At 33.5% G+C, this 26531-nt stretch overlaps 1 protein-coding gene and 1 long non-coding RNA gene across 2 annotated transcripts; both read right to left on the bottom strand.

The window, feature by feature from the left end:
• LOC115878631 lies at window positions 1–20799 on the bottom strand. Its single transcript, XM_030895177.1, is given in 16 exon segments — window positions 1–166; window positions 234–445; window positions 763–894; window positions 896–966; window positions 1640–1856; window positions 2802–2864; window positions 2924–3136; window positions 3192–3200; window positions 7002–7146; window positions 7207–7418; window positions 12487–12743; window positions 12945–13161; window positions 16782–16882; window positions 16940–17030; window positions 17090–17302; window positions 20649–20799. Coding segments are annotated over 16 exon segments (2376 nt in total). The 5' UTR covers window positions 20726–20799; the 3' UTR covers window positions 1–20.
• Window positions 20800–24124: 3325 nt separating this feature from the next.
• Window positions 24125–25226, bottom strand: LOC115878618. Its single transcript, XR_004049571.1, has 3 exons — window positions 24778–25226; window positions 24612–24678; window positions 24125–24407 (listed from the first exon to the last, which is right to left on the bottom strand). It is a non-coding gene; the product is annotated as an uncharacterized LOC115878618 (long non-coding RNA).
• Between the last annotated feature and the right edge of the window lie 1305 nt (window positions 25227–26531).

Genomic DNA, 26531 nt, shown 5'->3' with positions numbered 1-26531 from the left:
CAGTATAATCCAGGTATATTCTAAGGTGATGGGGTTGTAGTAGTGGTGGTTAAGTTGGTCCAAAACCTTTCTTCAATAAAACTGTGGAAAACTTCAATGCCTGCCCAAGTTTCTTCAACAATTAGTAGAATATCACTTGCAGGGTTCATGAATTGGAATCTCGAAGCTAAGAAAATAACGTAATTTGTCTAGTTTTGAAGTGGAAAAGTTTAAGACTACTTTCATATACTTACATCCAAATGGAAGTTCGATTGTGTACGACAGTGCTGATCCTCCCACTGCTTTGGCCCAATCGTCACTACCTCCAGCAGCTGCATACAAAGCTAGTGCTGAGGTATCTACTATGTATTCAGAGTTTAGTTTGTTGGCATTGTATATGGCTTCCGCTACCAAATCTCCGAGGTGTTTTAGATCGTCTACGTCGTCCGGTACAACACGATCGTATCTGTATGTACAGAAAGTTTATTTTTCGACATATATTACTACAGTATAAAGATCTAAGATATTATTAATTCTAAGATGTTATTTATTAAGATTCTTATAAGTTTTTTGTCAAATATAAAAATACGCAGACGAGTAGGAATTCATAGTAAATGCGTATATGCGAATTCATAGTAAATTGCGTACTAAAATATTTTTTTGTAAACGTTAATGGTAACATTCTAATTTAAAAATGTAAGAAATCAAATGAGCAATCTTTGTATTATTCAAATAACCTTTTTGTTATAGGAATTTTGCTTTCTTTTTCTACATTTAACTTACCCCCAAGGATACAGTAGCAAACTGCCAAAGCTGTGGAAAGTGAGATACAATTTGACAGTACCGTTATTGGCGAAGAACCAGTCTCTTAAAGCAAGAGTTTCAGGTTCTGAGAATGCATGAGGTCCAGCATAAGTTCCTGTTTCCGTCTGTACCCCTGCAATCGGAGTTTGGAATGATACTACGGGTTTTTCTCCACCACCTGTCCTATAGAGTTAAAAAAAATGCTCAAAAATTTGTAAGTAAAGTTTTGTAAGTCATAAACTTGTAGATGTAGATATCTGTATATGTTTAGCTTTAAAGAACACTAGCTGTTTGGCGGGTTTAAAAAAATCGTTGACATACAAACGTAACTAACAATTCGTAAGGACAAGAGCGGTTTTAGGGGAAAGGTAATGGGGGTAATTATTTCCCCCCAGACCGATCAAATTTAAAAAAAAAGTTTTTAACACGTAATAAATAGTTTTTGCGTGAAATAAATAGTTTTTTTACGCGTAAAAATAGTTTTTTATGTGTAACAAATAGCTTTACACGCAAACATATGTTTTTTACAGGCAAAAAGCTATTTGTTACACGTAAAAGACTACTTTTTAGGCGTAAAAAATATATTTTTTAATTTATTACTTTTTTAACACTTTAAACTAGACTTTTCCATACTGCAAAATATTATACTTCAAATCTTTCAATTTAAAAGCTGTTAGTAAGACGTTTTACTTCAAATATACGCACGTAGTGCACACAAATTGTTTATTTAAAATTACCCCCCTAGAATTTTTCCTAAAACTGCCCTTCCTTAAGGAACGGATATCTGGCCAGGGTAAACATAATAGATCGTCAGAGGGTAAATTGCAGTTGATAGTTAATAGATATAAGAACTTACCGCTTCCTGTGTATATTGGTAACAGTCTGGGTTCAAACAAGGAATGATAGGCCAGTCTACATTCTGGTACAATGCTGTGTTGGCAGGGTTCTCAACTAATTGCTGAATTATGTACAAAGCTGCGGGGGGAGCAATCCATTCTCTGGCGTGGATACCCGCGTCCACAAAAATTATTGGTTTGGGAACATCGGGATTAGAACTGGGACCACTAGACACCCTAAAAAATGATTGAAGTAAATGGTGGTCTTAAATAATTAATACACTTCCATCGTGCCAACAAGAAACAATTAAATGGACGGAAATAACTATCTATTGATTAGTGATGAGCAAATTCAATACCAAGATCAAGACTCGCGTGGTCTAGGTCTTGCAATTTAATAGTAGTCTTGGTTTTAATCTTGCAGGGTTCAGTTTTGGTCTTGGACTTTGTTTTGCTGCAAGACTCTTGCAATCTAGCAGTGTTTAAATGGATTTTTATTAAAAACACTTTCTACATAGAAAATTTTTAGATAATAACATTTTAAATAATTTTATGTAAATGAAACTTTTTGAAGAAAGAAACAATATTTGTCCGATAAAATTTTTTATTTTATCGGACCTATTTTGGATATATTTCAATATACAGGGTGGTCCGAATTTAAATCAAAAAACTTCGGCAAAATAAGATATTCTGTAGATAAAAATAAGTAAGAAAGTTTGTATGAATTTATGTCCTAAAATGGGCTTCGTTTCGGAGATACAGGGTGTAGAAGTTTCATTTTTATTATGTTTTTTCCAAATATTGATGTCCTTAAAAATTGATGTCTGATTTCTGTTAAACCTTTGGCACATAAAAATCCAAATTTATTACTTATAACTATCTAGTCTATACATCTTAATTCTTTGTCAATGTTGACATGTACTACATACATACTGCCATTACTCGCAGAACTCAGAACCAACTCAACCATTACTCAGAAGATGGTTAGGCAAGGCGTTTTCTTTCATGAGCTTTTCTGTGACTGAAGAGCCCGAGACATGAAGTTATGTCTTTTCCTCACTCCGGACATTCAAATATCTCATTGCTTTGTTGCCTCTTTACTTTTTGGTTGCCGCTGTTAACTGAGTTTACAATTCTCCATTGCGTTCTGTTGTGCGCTGCTTCTTCCCACTCTTCTGCAACGTAACATCTCCCCAGCCCATGAACGGTCTAAGTGCTGTAGTTCTTCTTTCATCTTCCATAATTCTAAAAACATCCAAAGAATAAAAAGATAATTGTATTAAAAGCCATTCTTAGAGACTTACTCTTCAACATTTTCTACCACGATTTTGTAGTTGAAACCGACATTTTTCAGGATTTTTTCAAAATTTTCTTGATATTGAGAAGCTACAACGATGTCATTTGTCTCACCCAAATGATGAGCTTTCTTGAGGAAATTTAGACCTTCTTGTTTTTCCAATTCTTGCAAGTAGTTTACCTCGGTCATATCATTTGCAACAATTTCATAGAGTTTATACCTAAAGTTTATTAAAAACAATAATTGGGTATTATAATTTCTTACTACATTTTTACTGTATATTACTGTAAAAATATGTACTGAATACAGAGATTTTCATATAACTGGTTTATTAAGTGTTTTTAACATCTAATTTAGATACAAATATGAATGATTTTGAAAAATTACAAGGTAAAGTATCTCCTTTCCCTTGCATTGTTTCTGTTTACTATTTACTAGTGATTTGGCAAAACTAATTTTATTTTATCTATCTTACCACACAAAACGAAAAAGCACACTAAAAGCACACAAAACAACAATGTTTATTTTCGGAAGCATTTTGTCGATTTACTCGGGTTTAAGTGAAATTTCCCGTTTTTAATCTCTAACATTAGAGAACAACGGCATACGGTCGAGTCGGTCGCTCCTGGCACGTATACGTAGACGTAAAGAATCTTTTACGTGTATAAAAAATAGAAAATATAAGAAATGCGCATGCGTACGTAAACGTTTACGTGTTTGTAGGCCGATTCGACCGTTTGCCGTTGTTCTCTAATATCTAAGATTTAAAACTTTTATGGTGTATTTATCATAATCAATTTTCGTCTCTTCATAATAAAGTTAATCACACTAGATTAACTTCTGCAACTAGAGGCTTATGAATATGTCATATTTGTTTGAAATAATTAGATATCAAGTTAAAGTAATTATAATATATTTATGCTTCTTTTTCAAACGTCACAAAAGTATTAATTTTTGCGACGTGAGTGATAATATAAAACATATTTCTTTAAATCTAAAATATTCAGTTTTAAGACACCCTGTAAACATATATAATTACTGATTTTTAAAATATTTATACACAAATTAGGGAGAGGGACATCAGACAATGAACAGAGATGATAGGTAATAGTTTTTAGACTACCGTTCGAGACGCATTGATGTTACTTTGGTTTGTAAGTCTTGGTTATTGTGCAAAAGAATGTTATTAAAGGTTAAGTAAATGTTTCCTCATTAATGCTAACCAAATTATATTATTTTGGTTTCCTGTTGTAATATTCTATTGGTGCTAAAGCTTTTCCTTATTTCTTTGATCTGACAAAGGTGCTATATAACATGTGTATGTATTTAATGGAATCGATTTATGCTGTAAATAATTTCCGTCTCTAAATACAATCGTTTACTGTCCATCCGTGCCGATGTTTGTGGTTCAGTATGACAATAAGAGCCTTGTTGAATGTACTAACATTTTTCGACCGTGGCTGGGCAATATCTTAGCAAACAAAAGAGCAACCAAAAACAATAAATAGAAAAACTAATAATATAAAGATATTTGCACCAGCGGCGTAGCGTGGCGTTAATACAAGGGGATGTAATAAGTAACTGCAATTAACATTTTACCAACACAATAAAATCTTTTTCTTTTATTTTATTAAAGTCTTTAATTTTGACGTTACAAAAAACAAAATTTACAAAAAATGTAACAGGTTACACCTTCATAGAACTGGAGGACTATTGCGTAATTATTTCTATTTTACAGTCGCACTCAGAATCGGTCATCGCGACGCGAAACGATTTCTTTATTTTATATATTTTTTATTTTTTTTTATTTTAAAAACCTCCATAACAAGTCTACATCATGGATCACTGAGCGATTTCTTCCTGATAAATAGAGGAGTTAGGCAAGGATGTGTCTCCTATTCAACATATTCATGGCAGCGTTCTCTATTATAGTGGACAGCAAACTGCAGGAAAGATTAGATACAGATAGGGCTTTAGATTGCGACGGCCGGCGGTCTATTCGATATAAAAAGACCCAGGAAAAAAACGTATAAAATTCATCACAGAACTTCAATACGCTGATGACTGCGCTCTAGTTGCAAAAACGTTAGAGCAATTACAACAAATTGTATGCCCAGGTATGTGGGCTTTGGGCCTTAGGCTGAACATCGATAAAACTAAAATCATGTGCACTCTCCCGGAAAATCACAATAATGTTATAAAAATCGGCAGTGTGATTTTGGAATAGGCCAATATCGACTTTGAAATTCAACACAGAATCAGCAGCGCCTCGAGAGCATTCTGGAAATTAAAAGACAGGGTTTTATCAATCAGGATTTCAACAGATTTTTTCCATGAAAACTTAAAGTGGAGATAGGGCAGGGGATGGGGCGCATTAAGAACACTTAAAGGGGTGATGTAGCAAGGGGAGGGGCGCATCAGAACGCAATGGAGAAGATTTGTAAACTCAGTTAACAACGACAACCAAAAAGTAAAGAGGCAACAAAGTAATGAGATTTATGAATGTCTGGAGTGTGGAAGAGAGATAACATCACGTATCTGGATTTTCATTCACAGAAAAGCTCATGAAAGAAAACGCCTTGCGTAACCATCTTCTGATGCGTGTCAAATACTCGTTAGCGAGTAATGGCAATGGTGATGATGATGCATTAAACAAGTTTTTACAAACAGATACGCCTTTAAGACTGACAACTGTTAAGAATCAAATGTTATCACCAAGTCTCAAATGTATCGGTTCTTGAAAAAGGTAGTTGCGATAGCGCTGAAGTCATGATTTACTAAATCCCGCTGAAGATGGACTGTTCACGTATGCAGGATGTAAGAACCGCCTAACCAAATCTCTTCTTTACGGTTTCCAACTTGTAGACGGTAAGAGGAAACTGGGTGGACAGCACAAAAGGTACAAGGATATTTCCCACAAAAGCTTAAAGGAGGTAAGCATGTAGAATCAGTGGGGGGAAGCAGCGCACAACAGAACGCAATGGAGAAGAATTGTAGACTCAGTTAACAACGATAACCAAAAAGTAAAGAGGCAACAAAGTAATGAGGTTTTTGAATGTCCGGAGTGAAGAAGAGATATAACATCACGTATCGGGCTTTTCAGTCACAACGCTATCCTTCATAACACCATCTTCATTTCCTTCACAACGCCATCCCTATCTCAAAGGAGACAATTGCTACAGAAAAATGGAATTTTTAATATATTAAACTCAGTCTACTACTGGATCGTTTACAATTGATTTTTATTTTAGTTCGATTTGTTATAAAATGTATTTGTTTTAGATTACTTATTATTTAACAAAATTAAATTTATTGCTTACTAGCTAACTTCATAATCTATCTAAGGTAGGTAATATTTAAGTACTTTGTAGGTATTGTACACTTGAGGTATTATAAGAAATGCCCTAAACTATAATCATTACAAATTTGCAACGTATCAATGTATCATACGACCGATATGTTTCAAACTTATCGGTCCTTGAAAAATCTAACTGGGAGAGTATTGAAGTCATGGTTACAAAATCCCGCTTAAGATGGGCTGCTCACGTATGCAGAATGTAAGAAAACCGCATACCAAAATCTCTGCTTTACAGCGACAACCAAAAAGTAAAGAGGCAACAAAGCAATGAGATTTTTGAATGTGCGGAGTGCGGTAGGCGAATAACATTACGTATCGGGCTTTTCAGGCACAGAAAAGGGCTCATGAAAGAAAACGCCTTGCGTGACCATCTTCTGATGCGTGTCGAATACTCGTCAGCGAGTAATGGCAGTATAAGTATATCCTTAGTAGCAGAAAAGAGAAGTTAACTCAATTTTAAACTTTATTTGTTATTGTTATTATGTAAAATTGTCAAAATGTTGTAAAATATAAACATAAACTTTGATTGTCGAAGCTTATACAATCTAAGAATGTGAAATATCTTGAATTAATAAAAAAATACTGTAATATTTATAGATGAAAAATAATAAACAACTAATATATCTTTAAATAAATAATTTTATTTATACAAAGGTAGCATCATGCAATATGACTTAAAACTAGTCTTTATTTCATATTTTCAGTATAGTATAATCCAGGTATAATCTAAGGTGATGGGGTTGTAGTAGTGGTGGTTAAGTTGGTCCAAAACCTTTCTTCAATAAAACTGTGGAAAACTTCAATACCTGCCCAAGTTTCCTCAACAATTGGTAGAACATCACTTGCAGGGTTCATGAATCCGACTCGAGAAGCTAAAAAAATAATGTAATTTGTGTAGTTTTGAACATTTAAGACTACTTTCATATACTTACATCCAAATGGAAGTTCGATTGTGTACGACAATTCTGACCCTCCCACTGCTTTCGCCCAATCGTCACTACCTCCAGCAGCTGAATACAAAGCTATTGCTGACGTATCTACTATGTATTGAGAATTTAGTTTGTTGGCATTGTATATTGCTTCGGCTACCAAATCTCCGAGATGCTTTAGATCGTCTACGTCATCTGGCACAATACGATCGTATCTGTACATAAAGAAAATGTATTTTTTGACAAAACTACGGTATAATATACGTTTTTATTCAAATATAAAAATATGCAGACAAGTAGAAATTTATAGTAAATAATAAAATTGTGTGTCCAAAGATTTTTTTTTGAAAAACTTCGATAGTAACTAAAACAAACTATAATAATCCTCAACGGCAACATTGAATAATTTTCCCTTAATCGCTACAGAGTGGTCTGGTACACCAGCGGCGGCGGCGCGGCGCGGCGTAGCGTGGCACCATTGTGCCGCCAATACAAGGGGATGTAATAAGTAACTGCAATTAACATTTTAAAAACACAATCAAGCTTTTTTTGTTTTTCTTATTTAACTCTTTAATTTTGAAGTTACAAAAATAAAATATAGAAAAAATGTAACAGATTAAAAAATAATCAAAAACAATATAAAAAACAAACTAAATTTAGTTAAAAATAAAACAAAGCTGTGAACGTATCTGTGTATATCAGATGAAATAGGAGACAATGCCAGCACAAAAGAGTTAACCAGTGTTCACTTTTATAAACATTTTCACTAAAATGGCGAATACGAAATTTTCATTCAGTATTAATACAGGGTGTCCCAGGCTGAGCGTACATTAGAAGTTTCTAGAGAACTACAACATCTAGCTCGGAGATTTTTTGCACATCATAGTTTCACAACGAGATCTATCGATTAAAAATATTTTCAATATGGCGGCAACTTTCTTATTTTAAATGGGTGCCCCCATTTTTTATTACATACTTGAATTCTCTGTAAAATTTTATGAATTTTGATATTAAACACTCTATATCTAATGTTGACCGTTTTTGAGAAAAAAAATATTTAAAATTTTTGAACGAAAAAACTGCCTGTCAAAAATGTCTGTATAGCCTAAACGTTAAATTTAGTGATTACCACAGCCACTGTTCCATAAAGAGAAAACATGTGGCTATCTATTTCAAAAATTATTTTTTTTGTCATATAATAATGGCCGCAGCTGTCATAGAATTAGGCGATTAAAAAATTATCATAAATCATTTTTTTCAAATGGAAACCCACTCTTTTATTTCACTAGTGAAAAAGCTTTTCAATTCGTTACTTTTTGACATACATGTTCCTATACCTAAAATAAATCGTTTTTAAGTTATTTAAGATTTAGTTTTAAAGCGTATATTTTTCTTGATTTTAACCAGTAGCCTATGACTCTAAAATAAAAAAGGTAGAAAAAATACTGAAAGTCTCGGTTTCTACCTTTTTTAATTTAAACCAGGTCTCTTTGGGAAGAGTGGACGCCTTCTTTAAATTTTATGACTTTAAACGCCAAGTGATGTAAAACAATAAATCTGACCATGTCACAGTGGCGGATATAGAGCGGGGCCCATGGGGCCCGGCCCCCCCCTAAAATCTCTAAATTGTGCGGGCCATGTCATATTGTGACGCTTTGTTCAAAAAACAGTAAAAAATCATACGGAATATTATTAATAATATCAAGTATTGGATATCACTAAAGAGCGAAAATACGAGATATATTTTTTTACAAATTCGCTTTTTAAACTCCTAAGTAGGCAGTATTTATAATATAAGAAATTCAAATAATTCGTTTTCTGACAGATGGAAATAAATTGTCCGACCGTTTGACACTTTATGTCAAAGAAAGCTAGATAAAATCAAGAAAAATATACGTTTTCAAATTAAATCTTAAATAACTTAAAAACGAGTTATTTTAGGAACATAGGAACATAGGAACGTATAGTTAAAAAGTAACGAATTGCAAAAATTTTCATTAGCGAAATCAGTAATCATAGAATTTTACAGAGAATTTAAATATGTAATAAAAAATGGGGGCACCCCTTTAAAATAAGAAAGTTGCTGTCAATTTCCGGTATTTCCGGAAGTGTGTATATATTGTGGTTCTCTAGAAACTTCTAATGCACGCTCAGCTTGGGACACCCTGTATATTCAAAATATGCTTTGGAGGTCTTTCTTCAATAATTCTTAATTTTTCTGAATACACCATTGAACTAAAGGATGCTTGTAAAATTATTTCTGTTTATTACCGTATTTATTGTTTTATATCGCAACCGCATCAAACACCGACTAAAGAGTGAACGGGAGAAGTAATCGCGGCCGGAAAGTTCGCTGACCCCGGCTTGCCTTGGATGGCATTCAAGATGTAACAGTCGCATCATCTTACTGTCAAGATATTTTTATTTTTAGCGTTTAGCGGAGGTCTTAGAGGAGCGTTATCTATAAAGCTCGACCCCCCAATTTTCACACTTTCTACATTTTTGTCTTTGCAGCAGTTTAAACATATTTTTCTTGAGCACTGTAGGGGACAAGCACTATAGGTTCTTATTTCTATTCTATAAGGGCACCCAGACTAAATACTTCTCATTTCTAGTCACCCCTCTTCAGCTATTGTTTCGCCTACCATAGTGTCTTTCCAATATTCACCCTAAATCTTAGTTTTCTTGTAATTTTTTTCGTTGAGGAATCTTCTCTCCATAATTGTATTTGTATTATACTTAGCCAGATGTTTAAGAAAATCCGTACATCCCATTTTAAAGACATTTTTATAGCTTTTAGTGTATAATATATGCATTTATGGTGCTAAAGTCATCCATCTGAAAAACATTGTCATTGACCATCAATACAAATTTTTTAATATGTATTTGTGATAAACTAGAACATGCGTAACTTAATTTTATATATCTATGTTGAGTATAAAATAAACAAATAAATAATAAAAACTATATAGGTAACATCCAAAAAATTATTAAAAAAAATACTTCCGGTACACACTTCTCGAATTTCTACAGGGTTGTTCACTACATACGACACGGAGTATTGTAGCTAAACGATTAGATTTTTTGCAAATTGTAAGTTTTCGGTTCGTTTAAGGACTATTAGGACTACAATTTAAAAATATTTTTACAACCGACGAGACAACGTGTGTCCCAAATAAATAAAAAATATCAAAGTTGTATTTTTTAAATGGAACACCCTGTATATTATTACATTTTTAGTTTCTGCCATTAAAATAAAGGTAAAGTTGATTAAGGTTTATCGCATTTTAATCTTACCGTTTTTGAAATATTTATTGTTTTGTCAAAATACAGTAATAATTTTAATGCGTCATTTCTTTAGGCGTATTTAAGTTTTTCGAACCAAATATTGTGCTGAGGAATTTCTGTTTACTAAATTTTGTGTGGCTAATTTTTGTGTTGCTGTTAATACAAATTTACTACCTTATCCAGAGTGTCCAAAAATTTATTTTAAATAATTACTACCTTTAAACGGCAATAACTTCTTTAATTTAAATGGAACACCATGTATATTTTATGAGAATCAGATGCACAATTTAATTGTCTATCAAATTGTAAGTAATAGATAGTATAAGAGGTCAGGGACGCCGACGAACATCATGGCTGAAAAATATTAGACAGTGGACGGGAATGATGACTGTACATTTATTCAGGGCGGTTGTCAATAGGATTATGTGGACCAACATGATTGCCAACATCCATAGAGGATAGGCACTGAAAGAAGAAGAAGAAGATCAAATTGTATTATACAATTTTCTATCTATCTCTTTTTTTTAGTTTTCGTAGAAAATGCATTTTCTTATAATTTAGACCTTATTTATCAATATACCCATGGAATATTGACATTTTGGATTATTTTTAAAGATGTAACAAAATTATAAAGAGTAAAGATACTAATAATGTCGATATAGTTCGTTAATTACCAAACTACATTAATTGTCTGTTCGCGTTGATTAATAATAATTGCTCCAAATACTAAAAAACTGAATTTTGTATGTGTATTAGACAGTCTGGTAAAAAGTAACACCTTAAAAATTTTATTTTACTTTTTGACGAATGCTTATTTATAACAACAGAGAAGTTCATTTTCATAACTTATTATTATATTGATTTCTAGTCCAAATCCACATTTATTTAGAATAATTTATTAACTAACACAATTAAGTATGTAATTAATTAATATTTGGGTGGAAATAATGGTGGTATATTTAATTAATGGTATACTCTTTTATAAAGATTTAAATAGTTTTCTTTTTGTATACAAATGGGCTAGTAATATCGTTTTTAGCATTTGTACATTTTGTACATTTGTTGCTTTAAAAACAATCTAAAATATCAATATTCCATGGGTGATAAATGAGGTCTAAATTATAAAATGCATTTTCTACGAAAACTTGAAGGGATAGGTAAAAAATGGTATAATACAGTTTAATAGACAATTAAATTGTGCGCCTGATTCTCTTTAAATATATAAAATATACACGGTGTTCCATTTAAATTAAACAAGTTATTGCCTTTTAAAGCTATAAATTATTTAAAATAAATGTTTAGACACTCTGTATGAGGTAGTATTATTTTTATTATTGCAATACAATAACAAATCAATAAATAAACTTCAGTAAATATTTAGATTTAAAAACTTTGATACCCTGAAGAAATGAAGCCTTAAAATTTTTACTGCAATTTCACAAAATTGAAAATATTTCAAAAATGGTAATGTTTAAGTGTGAGAAACTCTCGGATAAACCTGAATCAAATTTACCTTTATTTTAATCGTAAAATTGAAAATGTAATAATATACAGGGTGTTCCATTAAAAAAAAACAACTTTGATATTTTTAGTTATTTGAGACACTCTGTATCTTGTAAAAATATTTTTAAATTGTAGCACTAATAGTATTCGACGAACTCAAAACTTACAATTTGTAAAAATACAATCGTTTAGCTACAATACTCCCTGTCGTATGTGGTGAACAACCCTGTATATTTAATAATTCAGCACTCCGTACACTAATGAGTTTATGGCTTTATTAACTTATCGAACGCCTATTGACTCCCCATTGCTACCATTGTAGGCGTTTACGGAATATAGAGGCATGTTTAGCTCGAGGTGTCTGACAGACCACTTTGTAGCTTTTAAGGGTTAAAAGATGTAATAAAACAAGTCAGCAATTAAATATCTTGGCATAATTCAAATGCCTTATTTTTATAGGAATTTTCTTTTCTTTTTCTACATTTAACTTACCCCCAAGGATACAGTAGCAAACTGCCATAGCTGTGGAAAGTGAGGTACAATTTGACAGTACCGTTATTAGCGAAAAACCAGTCTCTTAAAGCAAGCGTTTCAGGTTCTGAGAATGGATGAGGTCCACCATAAATCTCGGTACATGGGGCTGATGATGCTCCTGAGTGCATCCAGTAAAAATCAAAGTTCCTGTTGCCGTCTGTACCTCTGCAATCGGAGTTTGGAATGATACTACGGGTTTTTCTCCACCACCTGTCCTATAGAGTTTAAAAAAATGCTCAAAAATTGAACTTTTGTAAGTCACAAACTTGTGGATATCTGTAAATGTTCAGCTATGGAGAACACTAGTTGTTTGACAGGTTTATAAAAATCGTTGATGTACAAACGTTTTTTTAACTCACTATTCAACAGATATTAGGGTAAACTGTAGTTTACAGTTAATAGATATAAGAACTTACCTCTTCCTGGGTATATTGGTAGCCGTCTGGGTTCAAACAGGGAATTATAGCCCAGTCTACGTTTTGGTACAAGGCTGCGTTCGCAGGGTTCTCAACTAACTGGTGAATTATGTACAACGCTGCAGGGGGAGCAATCCATTCCCTGGCGTGGATTCCCGCGTCTACAAAAATGATTGGTTTGGGGACATCGGGATTAGAACTGGGACCACTGGATACCCTAAGAAGATGATTGAAATAAAAGGTTTTAAATAATTAATACACTTCCATTATGCTAACAGGAAGCAGTTAAATGGATGGAAATAACTATTGCTTAGTGTTATACCAAGACCAATATTCGCTTGGTCTTGGTCTTGCAATCTAATAGTAGTATTGGTTTTGGTACTGCAGGGTCTTGGTCTTGGTATTACTGCAAGACCAAGACCAATACTGCCGTCGGCAGTTAAAAAGCGGCAAGTGATTTTTTTTCAATTTTGAGATTTTTTGCATTTTTAGACTAATGTGACCCTACTCTATCTAAATATTCAAAAATATTTTTTTTCTACGATTTTTGAAATTTGAAAAAAAGCGGCATGTCACATAACGTCACCATTTTGGAAGTAAAAAGGCGGCAAGTGTAAATATTTAAGTTAAAACGCGGCATTCTTGCAAATATGCCATTTATATTTAAAAAATAATGACATAATGATGCATATTATGTACTAAAAAGGCGGCATTAGACAGTAATTGCTCTATTCCTAAAAGATGGATATCAAATACGTTATAAAACTTGAAGTTATAAGGAGCCATTGTTTAATACCACCCTATTCGTCAAATAAGATCGTGAAATACGTCACGAAACTTGTAGTAAAAAAGCGGTATATGACTATTGTGCCCTTTTTAACGGTCAAAATCACCACGCGGACTTTGACGCGGACGTAAATTTGGTAGTAAGAAGGCGGTATATTTCGCGACAGATGAATTAGTCGATTGCGAATCCAGGCACGCATCGCATTTTTCGGCTTATATAAAGTGATTAATAATAATTTTTTATAATAATAGTGATTGGCTTTTGTGCAAAGGTAAGCTTTTAAACTATTTTTATAGGTATTTTAGATTATTATATATTATTTATTATTCAATACATATTTATATGATGAATTTGTAGCTAAATTTGTGTGATGTGTTAACAAAATATAAATTTCACCCCTGAAATTAAAAAAAAATATAGTCCGAATTAGTAACATTTATCAATAATTAAGTATTATTAATTAAATTAAGTATCATTAATTAAATAAGTACTATTATAGTATAGTGCCTCCATAAGTTTTTCTTTTAAATGGTATATCAGTATATTTACAAATATATTTATGAGTTATCTTAATGTTTAATCGTTTCATATTCATATTTCGAATTAATTGGCAATAAATAAATTATTTATTGTATTTATTGAAGAAAAGATTTTTCACTCATCCATTCAATTTTTTTTATTTCAAGCGTAATTTAGAGCCAGGAAAATATACGAGGCATGTTTTTTAAGTAAGTACCGTTTTGCGATTCCGCCGCCGCAGCGCTACGGTCGGCGTTCCGCGCATGCGCGCTGGTTACCTACATCTCTTGTCTATGCACAGACGCCAGTACAGTCTGATTCTTCATTGTATACGTTGTTTATTGAGTGTTTAAGATGCCTCCGACAATCGTGAGCCCCGTCGATTGTGAAGTACGGGCTGTCATATGATTTCTTAGTGCTAAAGGCGTAAAACCGATCGATATTCATCGTGAGATCTGTGAAGTTTACGGACAAAACATTATGAGTGATGGAATGGTAAGGAAATGGGTGAGAGCATTTAAAGATGGCCGCACAAATGTGCATGATGAAGAACGGAGTGGGCGTCCTTCGGTCGTTAATGAAGATTCGGTGCAGAAAGTGGACAAAGAGGTGAAAGAAAACAGACGCTTTACAATTTCATCATTGTGCGACTACTTTCCTCAATGTTCTCGTAGTGTTTTGTATCGCATTGTGACCGAGAACTTGAATTACCGGAAATTGTGTTCACGTTGGGTTCCGAAAATGTTGATGGATTTGCACAAAACCCAACGTTTAGGCAGTGCATTGACTTTCCTTGAGCAGTACCACAATGAAGGTGAAGATTTTTTAGACAAAATTGTTACTGGTGACGAAACATGGGTGGCCTACGAAACACCAGAATCGAAACAACAGTCCATGGAATGGCGACATTCATCATCACCCAAAACAGTGAAGTTTAAGCAAACAATTTCTGCCCGGAGAATCATGTGCAGTTTTTTGGGACAGAAAAGGAGTATTGCTAGTGGAGTTTCTGCCTCGTAATGAGACAGTCAAGGCAGCATCTTATTGTGAGACATTGAACAATCTGCGCCGTGCAATCCAAAACAAAAGACGTGGCAAGTTGAGTAAGGGTATTGTTTTGCTGCATGATAATGTCCGTCCACATGTGGCTAATCGGACCAAAGATCTCATCAAATCTTTTAAATGGGAAACTCTAGATCATCCTCCATACAGCCCTGATCTGGCGCCCAGTGACTACCATTTATTCTTGCACTTGAAGAAACACCTGGGCGGTCAGCGTCTTCAAGACGATAACGAAGTCAAAACAGTTGTGATACAGTGATTAACCAGTCAGGCGGCAGAATTTTATGAGGTTGGTATTGAAAAACTGGTGCCACGTTATGACGAGTGCTTCAATATTCACGGAAATTATGTAGAAAAGTAGATTAAGGTACAGGCTTTCATGTAAAAATAAAATTATTGCGATATCTTTGCACGTTTTTTTTTAATTCCAAAACGGTACTTACTTAAAAAACATGCCTCGTATATATTATAAAAATTAAAACCTTGCTATTATTTTTTTAACTTGGATACTATAGTATATCGATCAGAAGTGTAAATTTGTTTTGGGTTTTAAAAGAGGGGACATCGACGTATCCTCTTGCTTAAAACAACAAAAAGCAGACACCAAACTAGCGCCGCGCCGGATGCAAAGATTTTTGAGGTGGCACTTCTCAATTAACTATTTTTGTTATACCTCTAAGTAAAACAACAAAAACAACTCTCTAGTTTATAAAATGACCGCAGGCAAACAAAAAATGCATGAGAATATATACAGAACAATCCATTATGGACTACCCTGTTATACCTAAAATTATTCCTTTTACTATACATATAACTGTTATCATAAAACTACTTAAAATTTGCAAGATGACTATTAATTTAAAAAATAAACTGTGTTTTTAATAAATAGATGTTACTTAAAACTTATCTTTTTTAAGTTAAAACCTTAACATATTTTACTTGATTCTAAATAGCGGCACGTCAAAGGTTTTGCAGTTAAAAGGCAGCATTTGAACAGTTTTTTGTCGCTTACCGCCTTTTAACTTCAACTTCTTACTGTATTTAATACAGAAAACGAAGCAAGAAAGAATTAACCAACATTTTTTTAAACGAAACTTGCTCTATTGTCTAAAAATACCTCTAAATAACTAAATATAGTATATCCAATTAGTGTTGAACAATAAAATCGAATGTATATATTCTTATTAGTGAAGGACAACATCACAAAGTTTTTGCCACTTTTCTCAAAACTATGGTTTTGTCACTTGCCGCCTTTTAACTACCGACGGCAGAATACCGCTAGACTAAGACTAGTCTCTTTCATCACTACTATTGCTAAAGGCGACGATTCCTAAAACTAAAAAATATTTATTTGTATAGTGTGTAGTAGTAGTTTTAGGTAGTTGGTGATGTAAATATTCATTTTTTCATTAAAACGCAAGATTAAATGTTGAAACGCGAAGAAGTAACATGAAAAGAATTATACTAACCTTATAAGCAGCATATCTCTTCCTTCAAATGATGTTCCAAAATGTTCCAATTTTGTTGTGTGGGGATATTGAGCAGCCAATTTCCGTAAATATGCATTCATCTAAAAGACACAGTACCTGTATGAATTATTATTACATTCTATATTTATCGCACTCACTTCATGATGAAACATGTAATTCCTGAACGTAACATCTCCCAAGCTCATGAACGGTCTAAGTGATGTAGCTCTTCTTTCCGCTTCCATAATTCTAAAAACATCCAAAGAATAAAAAGATAATTGTATTAAAAACCATTCTTATAATCTTACTCTTCAACATTTTCTACCACGATTTTGTACTTCAAACCGACGCTTTTCAGGATTTTTTCAAAATGTTCTTGATATTGAGGAGCTGCAACGATGTCGTTCGTCTCACCCAAATGATGAGCTTTCTTGAGGAAATTTAGACCTTCTTGTTTTTCCAATTCTCGCAAGTGGTTTACCTCGGTCATATCATTTGCAACAATCTCATAGAGTTTATACCTATTTAATTACCCCATGATTATAAATTTAAGCTTATTAAAAACAATCCTATATTATAATTTATTACTAAATTTTTATAGTAATGTACAGGGCTTTTCATGCAACTGCGAGGGGTGTCTCACTAGGGTAAAAACTGTACACGTATTGCCAAAATGTCGTTTTATACAAGACTGCCAGTGACTGCCGACGACTGCCAGTGACTGCCGACGCCTGCCAGCGACTGCCAGTGACTGCCAAGGACTGCCAATGACTGCCAGCGACTGCCAACGACTGCCGGCTCAGCGGTATCTTAAGTTCCGGGCCTTTGTTGCCCCTTGAAATATATTATTTTTTATAACGGGAAACACCCTTTTCTGTAGGAGATGGACAAAAACTAATATCGGTATCTGGAGCTCAATTTTATGGCGAAAACCGCACATAGATATCTGTTACCGTTTCGTAGTTACGGGATGTTTTTCAAAAAAGTGCATTTTTAACAAATCACTGTAACTTTTTTGCTATAGAAAATTTAACTTTTTAATTTTTTTTTAGGTAAATCTCGACAAAAGAAACATATTTGCTCCTTATCGTTTTTCAAATAAGTCCAAAATAACGGAGTTATTTTACTAAAATGTTGAAAACCGTTGGATCTTTTCTGGATTTTCATTCTTGTAAATTTAATCTAATACCTATGTTGCCATATTATCAAGAAATTATGTTTTTTAATTAAAAAGTAAAAAAATTTCCAAAACATTTTTCAAAAAATTTCGAATTTTCAAAAAAAAATTTTTGCAATAAAAACTCATAGGCCTGTTTCTGGGGTATTATTACTACTTATTTCTGGGACACCCTGTATATACAGGGTGTTTCAAAAAATATGTGCAATCTCTTGTGGGCAGATTCCTCATGTAAAAATAAGATTTATTTTTCATATCAACATAGGTCCGATTCTGCTTTGTTACAGGGTGTTAATAAAGTCTTAATATTTTTTCGATTTATTATAATTTTCTTCCAAGTGCTTTTAGCAATTCGAATGAAATTTTGAGGGTAAAAGTTACTATTAATGCGACATATTTTAACGCTAAAAAATTGTCAACATATTCACCAGGGACGTGCATATGGGTTTTCTCTGGAATATTTTTCTAAAAAAAGCATGTACACGACTGACTTTTTTTCTCTTGTTAGCGCAATAGTGTAAGCCGTTTAATGCCGATTAAACGTTGTCTCTTGATATTTTGTCCATTTCGCGTTCCTTGATGAGATAAACGCAATTTTATTAATTTGCCTTGATTCAAATCTAATAGCAACCTTTAAAAAAAATTAATATCATTAATTTGCAAAAGTTTCAAATAAGTACTTTTTGATTCCCCATCAAAATATATGAAAAAAGTTATTATAAACATAGGTATGGAAATGCATAGTTTTAGAGTTACAGGGTGTTAAAACTTTTTAAAATTATTTTTTTTGTAATTAACTTAAATACCATTATTTTTTTATTTGAAATTGCTGTATGTTGGATTAATAGTAATGATAACTAACAGTAATAATATTTAATAATAAATTAGGTAAAATATATAATTTACGGGTGCCCGGTGGCGTAGAGGTACAGGCTCCCGTCTACCAATCTCAAGGTAGTGGGTTCGAATTCCACACCCGGCATTGCATCAGACGACTATTTTTATTAAAATAAAAATAGTTTGGGTACCTAGGTCGACTCAGCCTTATATGATTACTTGGGATTCACAATCCTGAGGTAATAATAGGCGGTTGAAGCTTAGTGCTAGCCACATTACCTTCCTTGTATACCGAACGGCTCTAGCATGGCAAGCTGTACCTTGCTACTCCCAAGGCGTTAAACGCTATATACGGGAGCTATTATTATTATTAAAATATATAATTTATTAATTTTATTTTTATTAATTGTGATTAATAAAATTGCGTTTATCTCATCAAGGAGGCCGAACTGGGCAAAATATCAAGAGATAACTTTTAATTGGCATTAAACGGTCTACACAATTTTGATATCAAAAGAAAAAAGTCAGTGGCGCACATGTTTTTTTTTTGAGAAATATCATATCCCAGTGATAATCCATATATATGCAAATCCCTGATGCATTTATTACCTTATTACTGTCTTTTTCTATTTCTTTAATTGATGCGTCTCGATTCTAGATCGACCCTGTGCGTTTTTGCGACTGTCGCAGAAACGCAGTGATTGCCACAACACACGCATTTATATGAGACATGTTACACTATGTCACTGTGCGTTTTTGTCGCAGCACCGGCGCCGGCGTCTGTGTAGTTTTGTTTATGGTCGATGCCGGTGCCGCGCGTTTCTGCGGCAACCACAAAACGCGCAGTGTATCACCGGGCCTAGTCGCACCAGCAAAAAAGTATGTATTATCATTTTTTCTGATAGAATCTACAAATTTTGCGTCATTTCTATAAACAAAGTTGAATAGTATTGATATCTCGGCTCTATAAGATAATAATTTGTTTACAAAAATTATAATAATTTAATGTAAAATTGGGTAGATTTCCTGGAAAATCGTATTAAAAATGATACGAGTTACTGCACTATGACCCTCGATACGCACAAAAGTTACCGAATTGTACGTAGAATCAAATTATAAAATACAAATAGGGTATTCTCATTAAAAAATATATGTTATATCCGCAACATTTTTTTGAAGTACCCTGTATACAGTAATTTTAAAATGTGCTTCTTAACCTTCCCTACACTATTCTATTTAACATTTTGTTCTAAAAAGCGCTAAAAAACAAAACCAAAACATTTTTGATATACCTTGAAGTCGATAGCTTTTCATTATCTATTATACTGCATTTATGAATTAATTTAACATTATTAACCATAAAACAAAAATCTATCTGAATGTATGTGAAATTTTCGAGAAATTTTTCTTTTACCCGATCGTCACATGAGTCGTTTTATATAAGTATATTTTGTTAAACAAGAATTATGCTGCAAGTTTTTTTTACATTAAATTGAAAAAAAATATATATATTTGCTTCAATATTGACAAGTTTTTATACAAAACATCCCGAAATTGACTGCCAGTGAGTGCCAATGACTGCCAGTGACTGCCGCGATTGCCTAGCGACTGCCAAGCGACTGCCGGTCGACTGCCGATAGACTGCCTATGACTGCCATGTAATTATAGGCGACTGCCGTAAGACTGCCAAAGACTGCCAGCGACTGCCAGCGATTGCCAAGAAAATGTACATGTAATTCCAACAGTGAGACACCCCTCGTGCAACTGGTTCATTAAATGTTTTTTTGGATCTAATTTAGATATACAAATTTGAATGTTTTTGAAAAATTTCAAGAAAAAGTTATCTATCTTACCCTTCATAACTAAAACCATTGGTCCATTTAATAAGTAAAAAAGCACACAAAACCACAATGTTTATTTTCGGAAGCATTTTGTCGATTTACTCGTGTAAAAGTGAAATTTCCCAGTTTTTAATCTCTAACATAATCTAAGGTTTAACATTTTTATGGTGTATCTATCATAATCAATTTTCGTCTTTTTAATTAATCGAGACATTAGATTAACTTCTGTAAGTCGAGGCTTGTATTGTATTTATTGTATTTACTAAGAGTGGGTCCCAGATAGAGCCACTGCGGGTGCGAGGGTCTACATACCATAGTCGAGGCTTATGAATATGTCATTTTTGTTTGCAATAATTAGGTACTAAGTTAAATTTATTATGTTTTATTCTTTGTAAAAAAAGACCAAAGAAGTCTAAAATAGTATTTATACAGTGCGTTTCAAAAATAACGTGTTATCCCTCATGGGGAGATTCGTCAGGTAAAAATTAGATTTATTTTTTATATGAACATAGTTCCGATTTTGCTTTATTTCGTAGCTGTAAGGGGTTAAATCTTTCATTTTCTTTCGATTTATTATATTTTTTTTCCAAGTGCTTTTAGCGATTCGAATGAAATTCTGAGGGAATATAATGATGAAAATGAATAACGAATAAAAGTTACCATAAGTGTTAAATATTTTTGTACTAAAAAGTGTCGACAGATTTACCAGGGACGCGCATATGGGGTATATCACTGGTACAGTTTTCTAAAAAAATCTGTGCGCCACTGACTTTCTTTTCTTTTGTTAGCAAAAATTGTGTAACAAAATATTGAGTAAAATTGCGTTTATTTCATGAAGGAGACAAAAATCGAAAAATATCACGGGACAAGTATTAATCGGCATTAAACGGCTTACACAATTTTGTAAAAAGAGAAAAACTACAGTGGCGCTTAGGTCTTTTTTCGAGATATATTCCAGTCATAACCCATCTGCACCTCCCTGGTGAATATGTCGACACTTTTTTAGCATTAAAATATGTCACATTTAGAGTAACTTTTACTCTAAAAATTTCATTCGAATCGCTAAAAGCACTTCGATAATAAGTTGAAAAAAAAAGATTTTTTTCGAGAAGGTTTAAAAAACCAAACCAATCCAAACCATAAAATAGTGAGCAATTTGTTACAAAACCATATAAATTATATATCACTGTAATCACAAAACTTCAATCTATTTCCGTATTGTAACGGAATTTTAAATTATGTCTTTATTTTCGAGAAAATTTAATCCAAACATAAGGAATATTTTGTTGATGTTTGACCATTAAAATCTTAAAAATAAAGAAGTATAGTCTGTGAAGCGAATAACTTTGAATTTGACAGTTCCCGCGGTCTTTTCTAGTGTTAATTTTATTAGGTTAGCAACTTGCGGCCCTGCTGACGCAATGCCGTCTCTAATAAAACAGCCTCACTTGACTATGGCTGAAATCGCACTCCATAGTCAATGTAGATAGTTTTAGTGTTAAGAATAATAATTTTAAAAAATATGTGGTCATCTTTTGACAAGTTTATATTAGTTTATTAATTGTAGTAAACATTATATGGTGTGTGGTGTGAATATTTTATATGTAATTTTTTGGATTATATTCGACACTATTTTTTCATATGACACAACACTGATGAAGGCTATAATGTTACCCGAAACGTTTTTTTTTAAACCAAATAAAAATAATAAAAAATCAAATGAAAATTAATCAGCGTTTTTCCCGAATCTAAATCCCAAGAAAATCAAAAATTTTAGAATAATTTTACATATAAAATGACAGCGATCTTTATTTCATAGCCATCGCTGACGCCTTTTTTTTTATGATATTGTATTATTTGCAAATATAATTTTTCGAACATTGATACTTGCAAAATATACATATAAATTTTGTGAATGCAAATAATAATACATCACTATTAATAGATATTGAATGTTTTTTGTTAAATTAGATCGATTTTCAAACCCCAAAATTTAAAATATGTTTGACATTTTATCCATTATCTGATGTACCTATTCATTATTTGTGTATTGTAAAACATTTGCTGCATTTGTGTGGTTCATAGTTTATTTGCCAAAGTATTTATTACTATAAATAGGTATATGTATTGTATTTATTAACAAAGAGGAAGTCTTGACCGATCAATTATAACAAAAAAATTGTTTAATTTTTGCCTTCAGACCGCTATCCCCAAGAATTTTCTTCTAAGTATTTATTAACTGTATATTATGTATATTTCATGTAAACTGTAATGAAGTTCATAAATTTTGGGGCTCATTTCTGGGACACCCCGTATACTGTACTTAAATAATAGGGACCTTTTCTGTAAACAAGGTTAGGCAATGTATTTTATTGTTAACTCATTATGGTAATGAACTTCATTAATGTTCTTACTGTTGAATTAAATGCGTTAGATATTTAATGACCATATTGTAATAGAGTTTTGATCGGCGTTACTCGCTATAGTTCGGTACGGCAGCCGAGAAGCTGGCCCTACCGGGATGGCGTAAAAATTCCTAATGGGAATTTTTCCTACTGCGCGAGATTTCTAATTCTCGCCCGACCTACTCGGTTCGGCCGTCATCGGCATGGATCGAAATCCTTGAGATGTACATTCTACATGAAATGAAGGAAAAAAACGTGTTAAATTTGTCAACGTCGCTCCTCGCAGTCGCTATCGAGAGTTGAGACTCGAAAAGTTAGAGGCTGGCCAGGTGCTCCATACGTTAAGTTAGAAAGTGATATAAAAATAAAATGTTATAATTATGCAGACGCATTGAGTATTGATAATATTTTTAATCGGAAACAGTGTGGTATGCGATTAACTGGAAATTAAATTAAACATTTTTATATAACTGATAAATCTTGTGAGGAAGGGTGAAGGAAAAAGAAACAGATGAAGCAGAAAAACCTCTGAGAAAAACAAACTAATTTTATTGGAAATTAAAACAAAATTGTAATTTTGACAGTTAATGTTTTTTTTAGAACATTAGAACGTTATAGCACAAGCATCACGAAGGAGAAGCAGGAAACATACAAAGGTAAATATATTTTAAAAACATATTATGTGCAGTGACTTTCTAACATAATTAATTCTTTTCAGAATCAAGGTCCATCATATACACAGCAAAATTTAAATAGTTATATATGTTTAGAGCTTTCAAAATTAAAGATATATGATGTCATGAGAGTGTGTATTATTGGTTGCCTATGGTATAATTAAATAAATAAGAGCAGAGAATTCTAATAATGGCAATAATCCCTAGAGTCAATTTAGAGGTTAACTATTCTCTGGGTTAACTGAAAAAAAAAAATGTTCTGGAGTCAAAGAGTATTTTATTTATAAAATTACCCAGAACATCCCAATTAAATAATTTTGTATTTTAATTTAGAGACTCTAAGGAACGTTTTTAGGCTATTTTGAGTTTACTGAAGAAGTTTAAGGTACTAGAAAAAAACATTTTCCCCCAACTCAACTTTTTTACCACCCCTTAAATGATATTGCAATTCAATTTTAAGACCTTAATAAGGAAATTTTTTCAAAATATTTCGAATTTATTCATGAACTTTAAGTCGGTCAAAATAAAGCATGGAAGTTGGTATTATATGATATGGTTTATTACAAAATATAAATGTATGATAAAATAAAATAAATCAAACTGTAGTCCCTCTGGTATTCTAGTGACTGCGAACTGCGGGTGGCTGGTGAAAAAGTGCTACTGAAGGTGAGCGTAGGTATACCTACACCTACCTATAAACAAAAAAATGTATGAGTAATGAATTTAACAACACCGTCAAATTAATGATTGGGTAAAACACATTACATATTATTATTTAAAGCAATATCTACCCAAAGTGAATATAATTGAAAATGTTAATAATCTTATTTTAATTATTAAGTCTAGGAAAGAAATGTGTCTTTTCCATTTTAAAAAGGTACATACCAAGTACATACCTTTTTGTTCTATTGTAACTATGGTAACTAACTAGACACCATTTTGCCACCGTTGCTGCTCGAACTACTAGAAATAAAATTACAATTCATTTTAAATTATTTGGGAGCCAACTACTGTCAAAACTATAACACCGAGACAGAGGCCGAGGTACTTATTTTTACTTACCGCTAATATATTCCACTATTATTATTTTCACATCTATATCTTCATATAATTGCGGATCCAATCGGAGTTGGATTATCCAGCTGCCAGTACTTGTCCTCCACTTTGAGAGGATCTGAAAGTATTTTATTACAAATTAATTAATTACCTTGCACTTAAATACATGCTAATCAAGTTATAAGTAAACCGAAACATTATGGATACTGAATATTTTGTTTTTTTAATACATAACTACAAAAGATAAGCACAAATGAAATTTCCTACCTTCTGGCTTCCTTTTTAAATAATCCTTCCATTTTCAATTCACAATAATTCACTCCGTTCAGTAACGAACAATAATTCCATAATAATTCACTCTGTCTGATATACTTACGAAAATATGCGAATACTGGCAACAGTGTTTTTTACTTTCCGAAGACGTTCGGACGCAATCGTAATGTTAGGAAAAAGTAGAATTAGGAAATTCTTGGCGCTCCCGGCCCTACCAGTACCGGTCGAGTGGAGGGGAGGGTCGTTTGAGTATACCCTGGCAGCGAGAGCGCCAGGTAGTCAGTGGTGTGATCGCACGTGAACAGTGAAGTTCGAGTCCGGAGTGCCCTGCCAAGTACCCTGCTGCCAGCCGCCGTTGCCGCTCTGAAGAAGGTAAGTCCAGCCGCCAAAGTGATCGAGAGTAGGTCGTTTTCTTTTTATTGTTAATACGGTTTGTTTTACTGCCTTAACGCGTTATAGAATAAGGGAGATAGAGATAGTTAAATTCGCTCCAGGTGTCTAATGTCCTACTGTAGAAGTAAAAATACGTGCAAGGTAGAGGCATCTTGGTCCGAAACGCGCGTACGTAAAATTTAACCAGACTTGTATCCGCTCAAGGTGTCAACTGTCCTACTATAGAAGTAAAAATACGTGCAAGGTTGAGGCATTTTGTCCGGATCCCGTGGACGCGAAGACCGATTTCTTTTGGTTAAAAGGGAGACAGATAGCGGTTAAGGTAGTACAACAAATATACGGGCGCGAATATCCTTGGAGCTAAGACAGGATCTCGTCCAAATCCCGAGACTGGTTCTGTAGTTCCCGTATTCTCATCAGGAGCGCCGTGGGATCTCGCCGACATCCCGAGGTGGTCCTGACCGGGCGGTGTGGACTGTGCTTATCCAGACGACTAACCGAGACGCCGTTTCGTTCTACTGCGAACGATCCAGGGCTCGCGTGCGTACCTATCCCACAGGACTCCGTTTCGTTCTACTGCGAACGATCCAGGGCTCGCGTGCGTATCTATCCCACAGGACGCCGTCTCGTTCTACTGCGAACGATTCAGGGCTCGGGTGCGTAATTATCCCACAGGACGCCGTTTCGTTCTACTGCGAACGATCCAGGGCTCGCGTGCGTACCTATCCCACAGGACTCCGTTTCGTTCTACTGCGAACGATCCAGGGCTCGCGTTTGTTTATCCCGGGACGTCTGTAACGACGTCGCCGACGTTTAGAAAGTCGGTTTATAAAAGAGTATGTCGCTCCGGTACGTACATGTCTGTGTTTACTAGGACGCCGTTAAGTTAGACGCCGGTTAGAAACTCGCGTCGTTTTATTTACTAGAGCGTCATGTCAAAAACGCGCTTTGAATTCGCGTGATTAAATCGAACAGTGAGTTGCATATCGAGATTATACGGTCAAAACTCTAGAGGTGCTCGATTGTTGTTGTAAATTTTATTTTACGAGTCTTTAATTATAAATTTTCTTTCACTTTCATTACAATTTAAAGTC

This window comes from Sitophilus oryzae, unplaced genomic scaffold (assembly GCF_002938485.1).
Source record: "Sitophilus oryzae breed Bouriz unplaced genomic scaffold, Soryzae_2.0 scaffold_151_pilon_pilon, whole genome shotgun sequence".
NCBI lineage: Eukaryota > Metazoa > Arthropoda > Insecta > Coleoptera > Curculionidae > Sitophilus > Sitophilus oryzae.
Note: the sequence above shows the minus strand (reverse complement) of the source record. Positions and strands in the feature narration are given on the sequence as shown.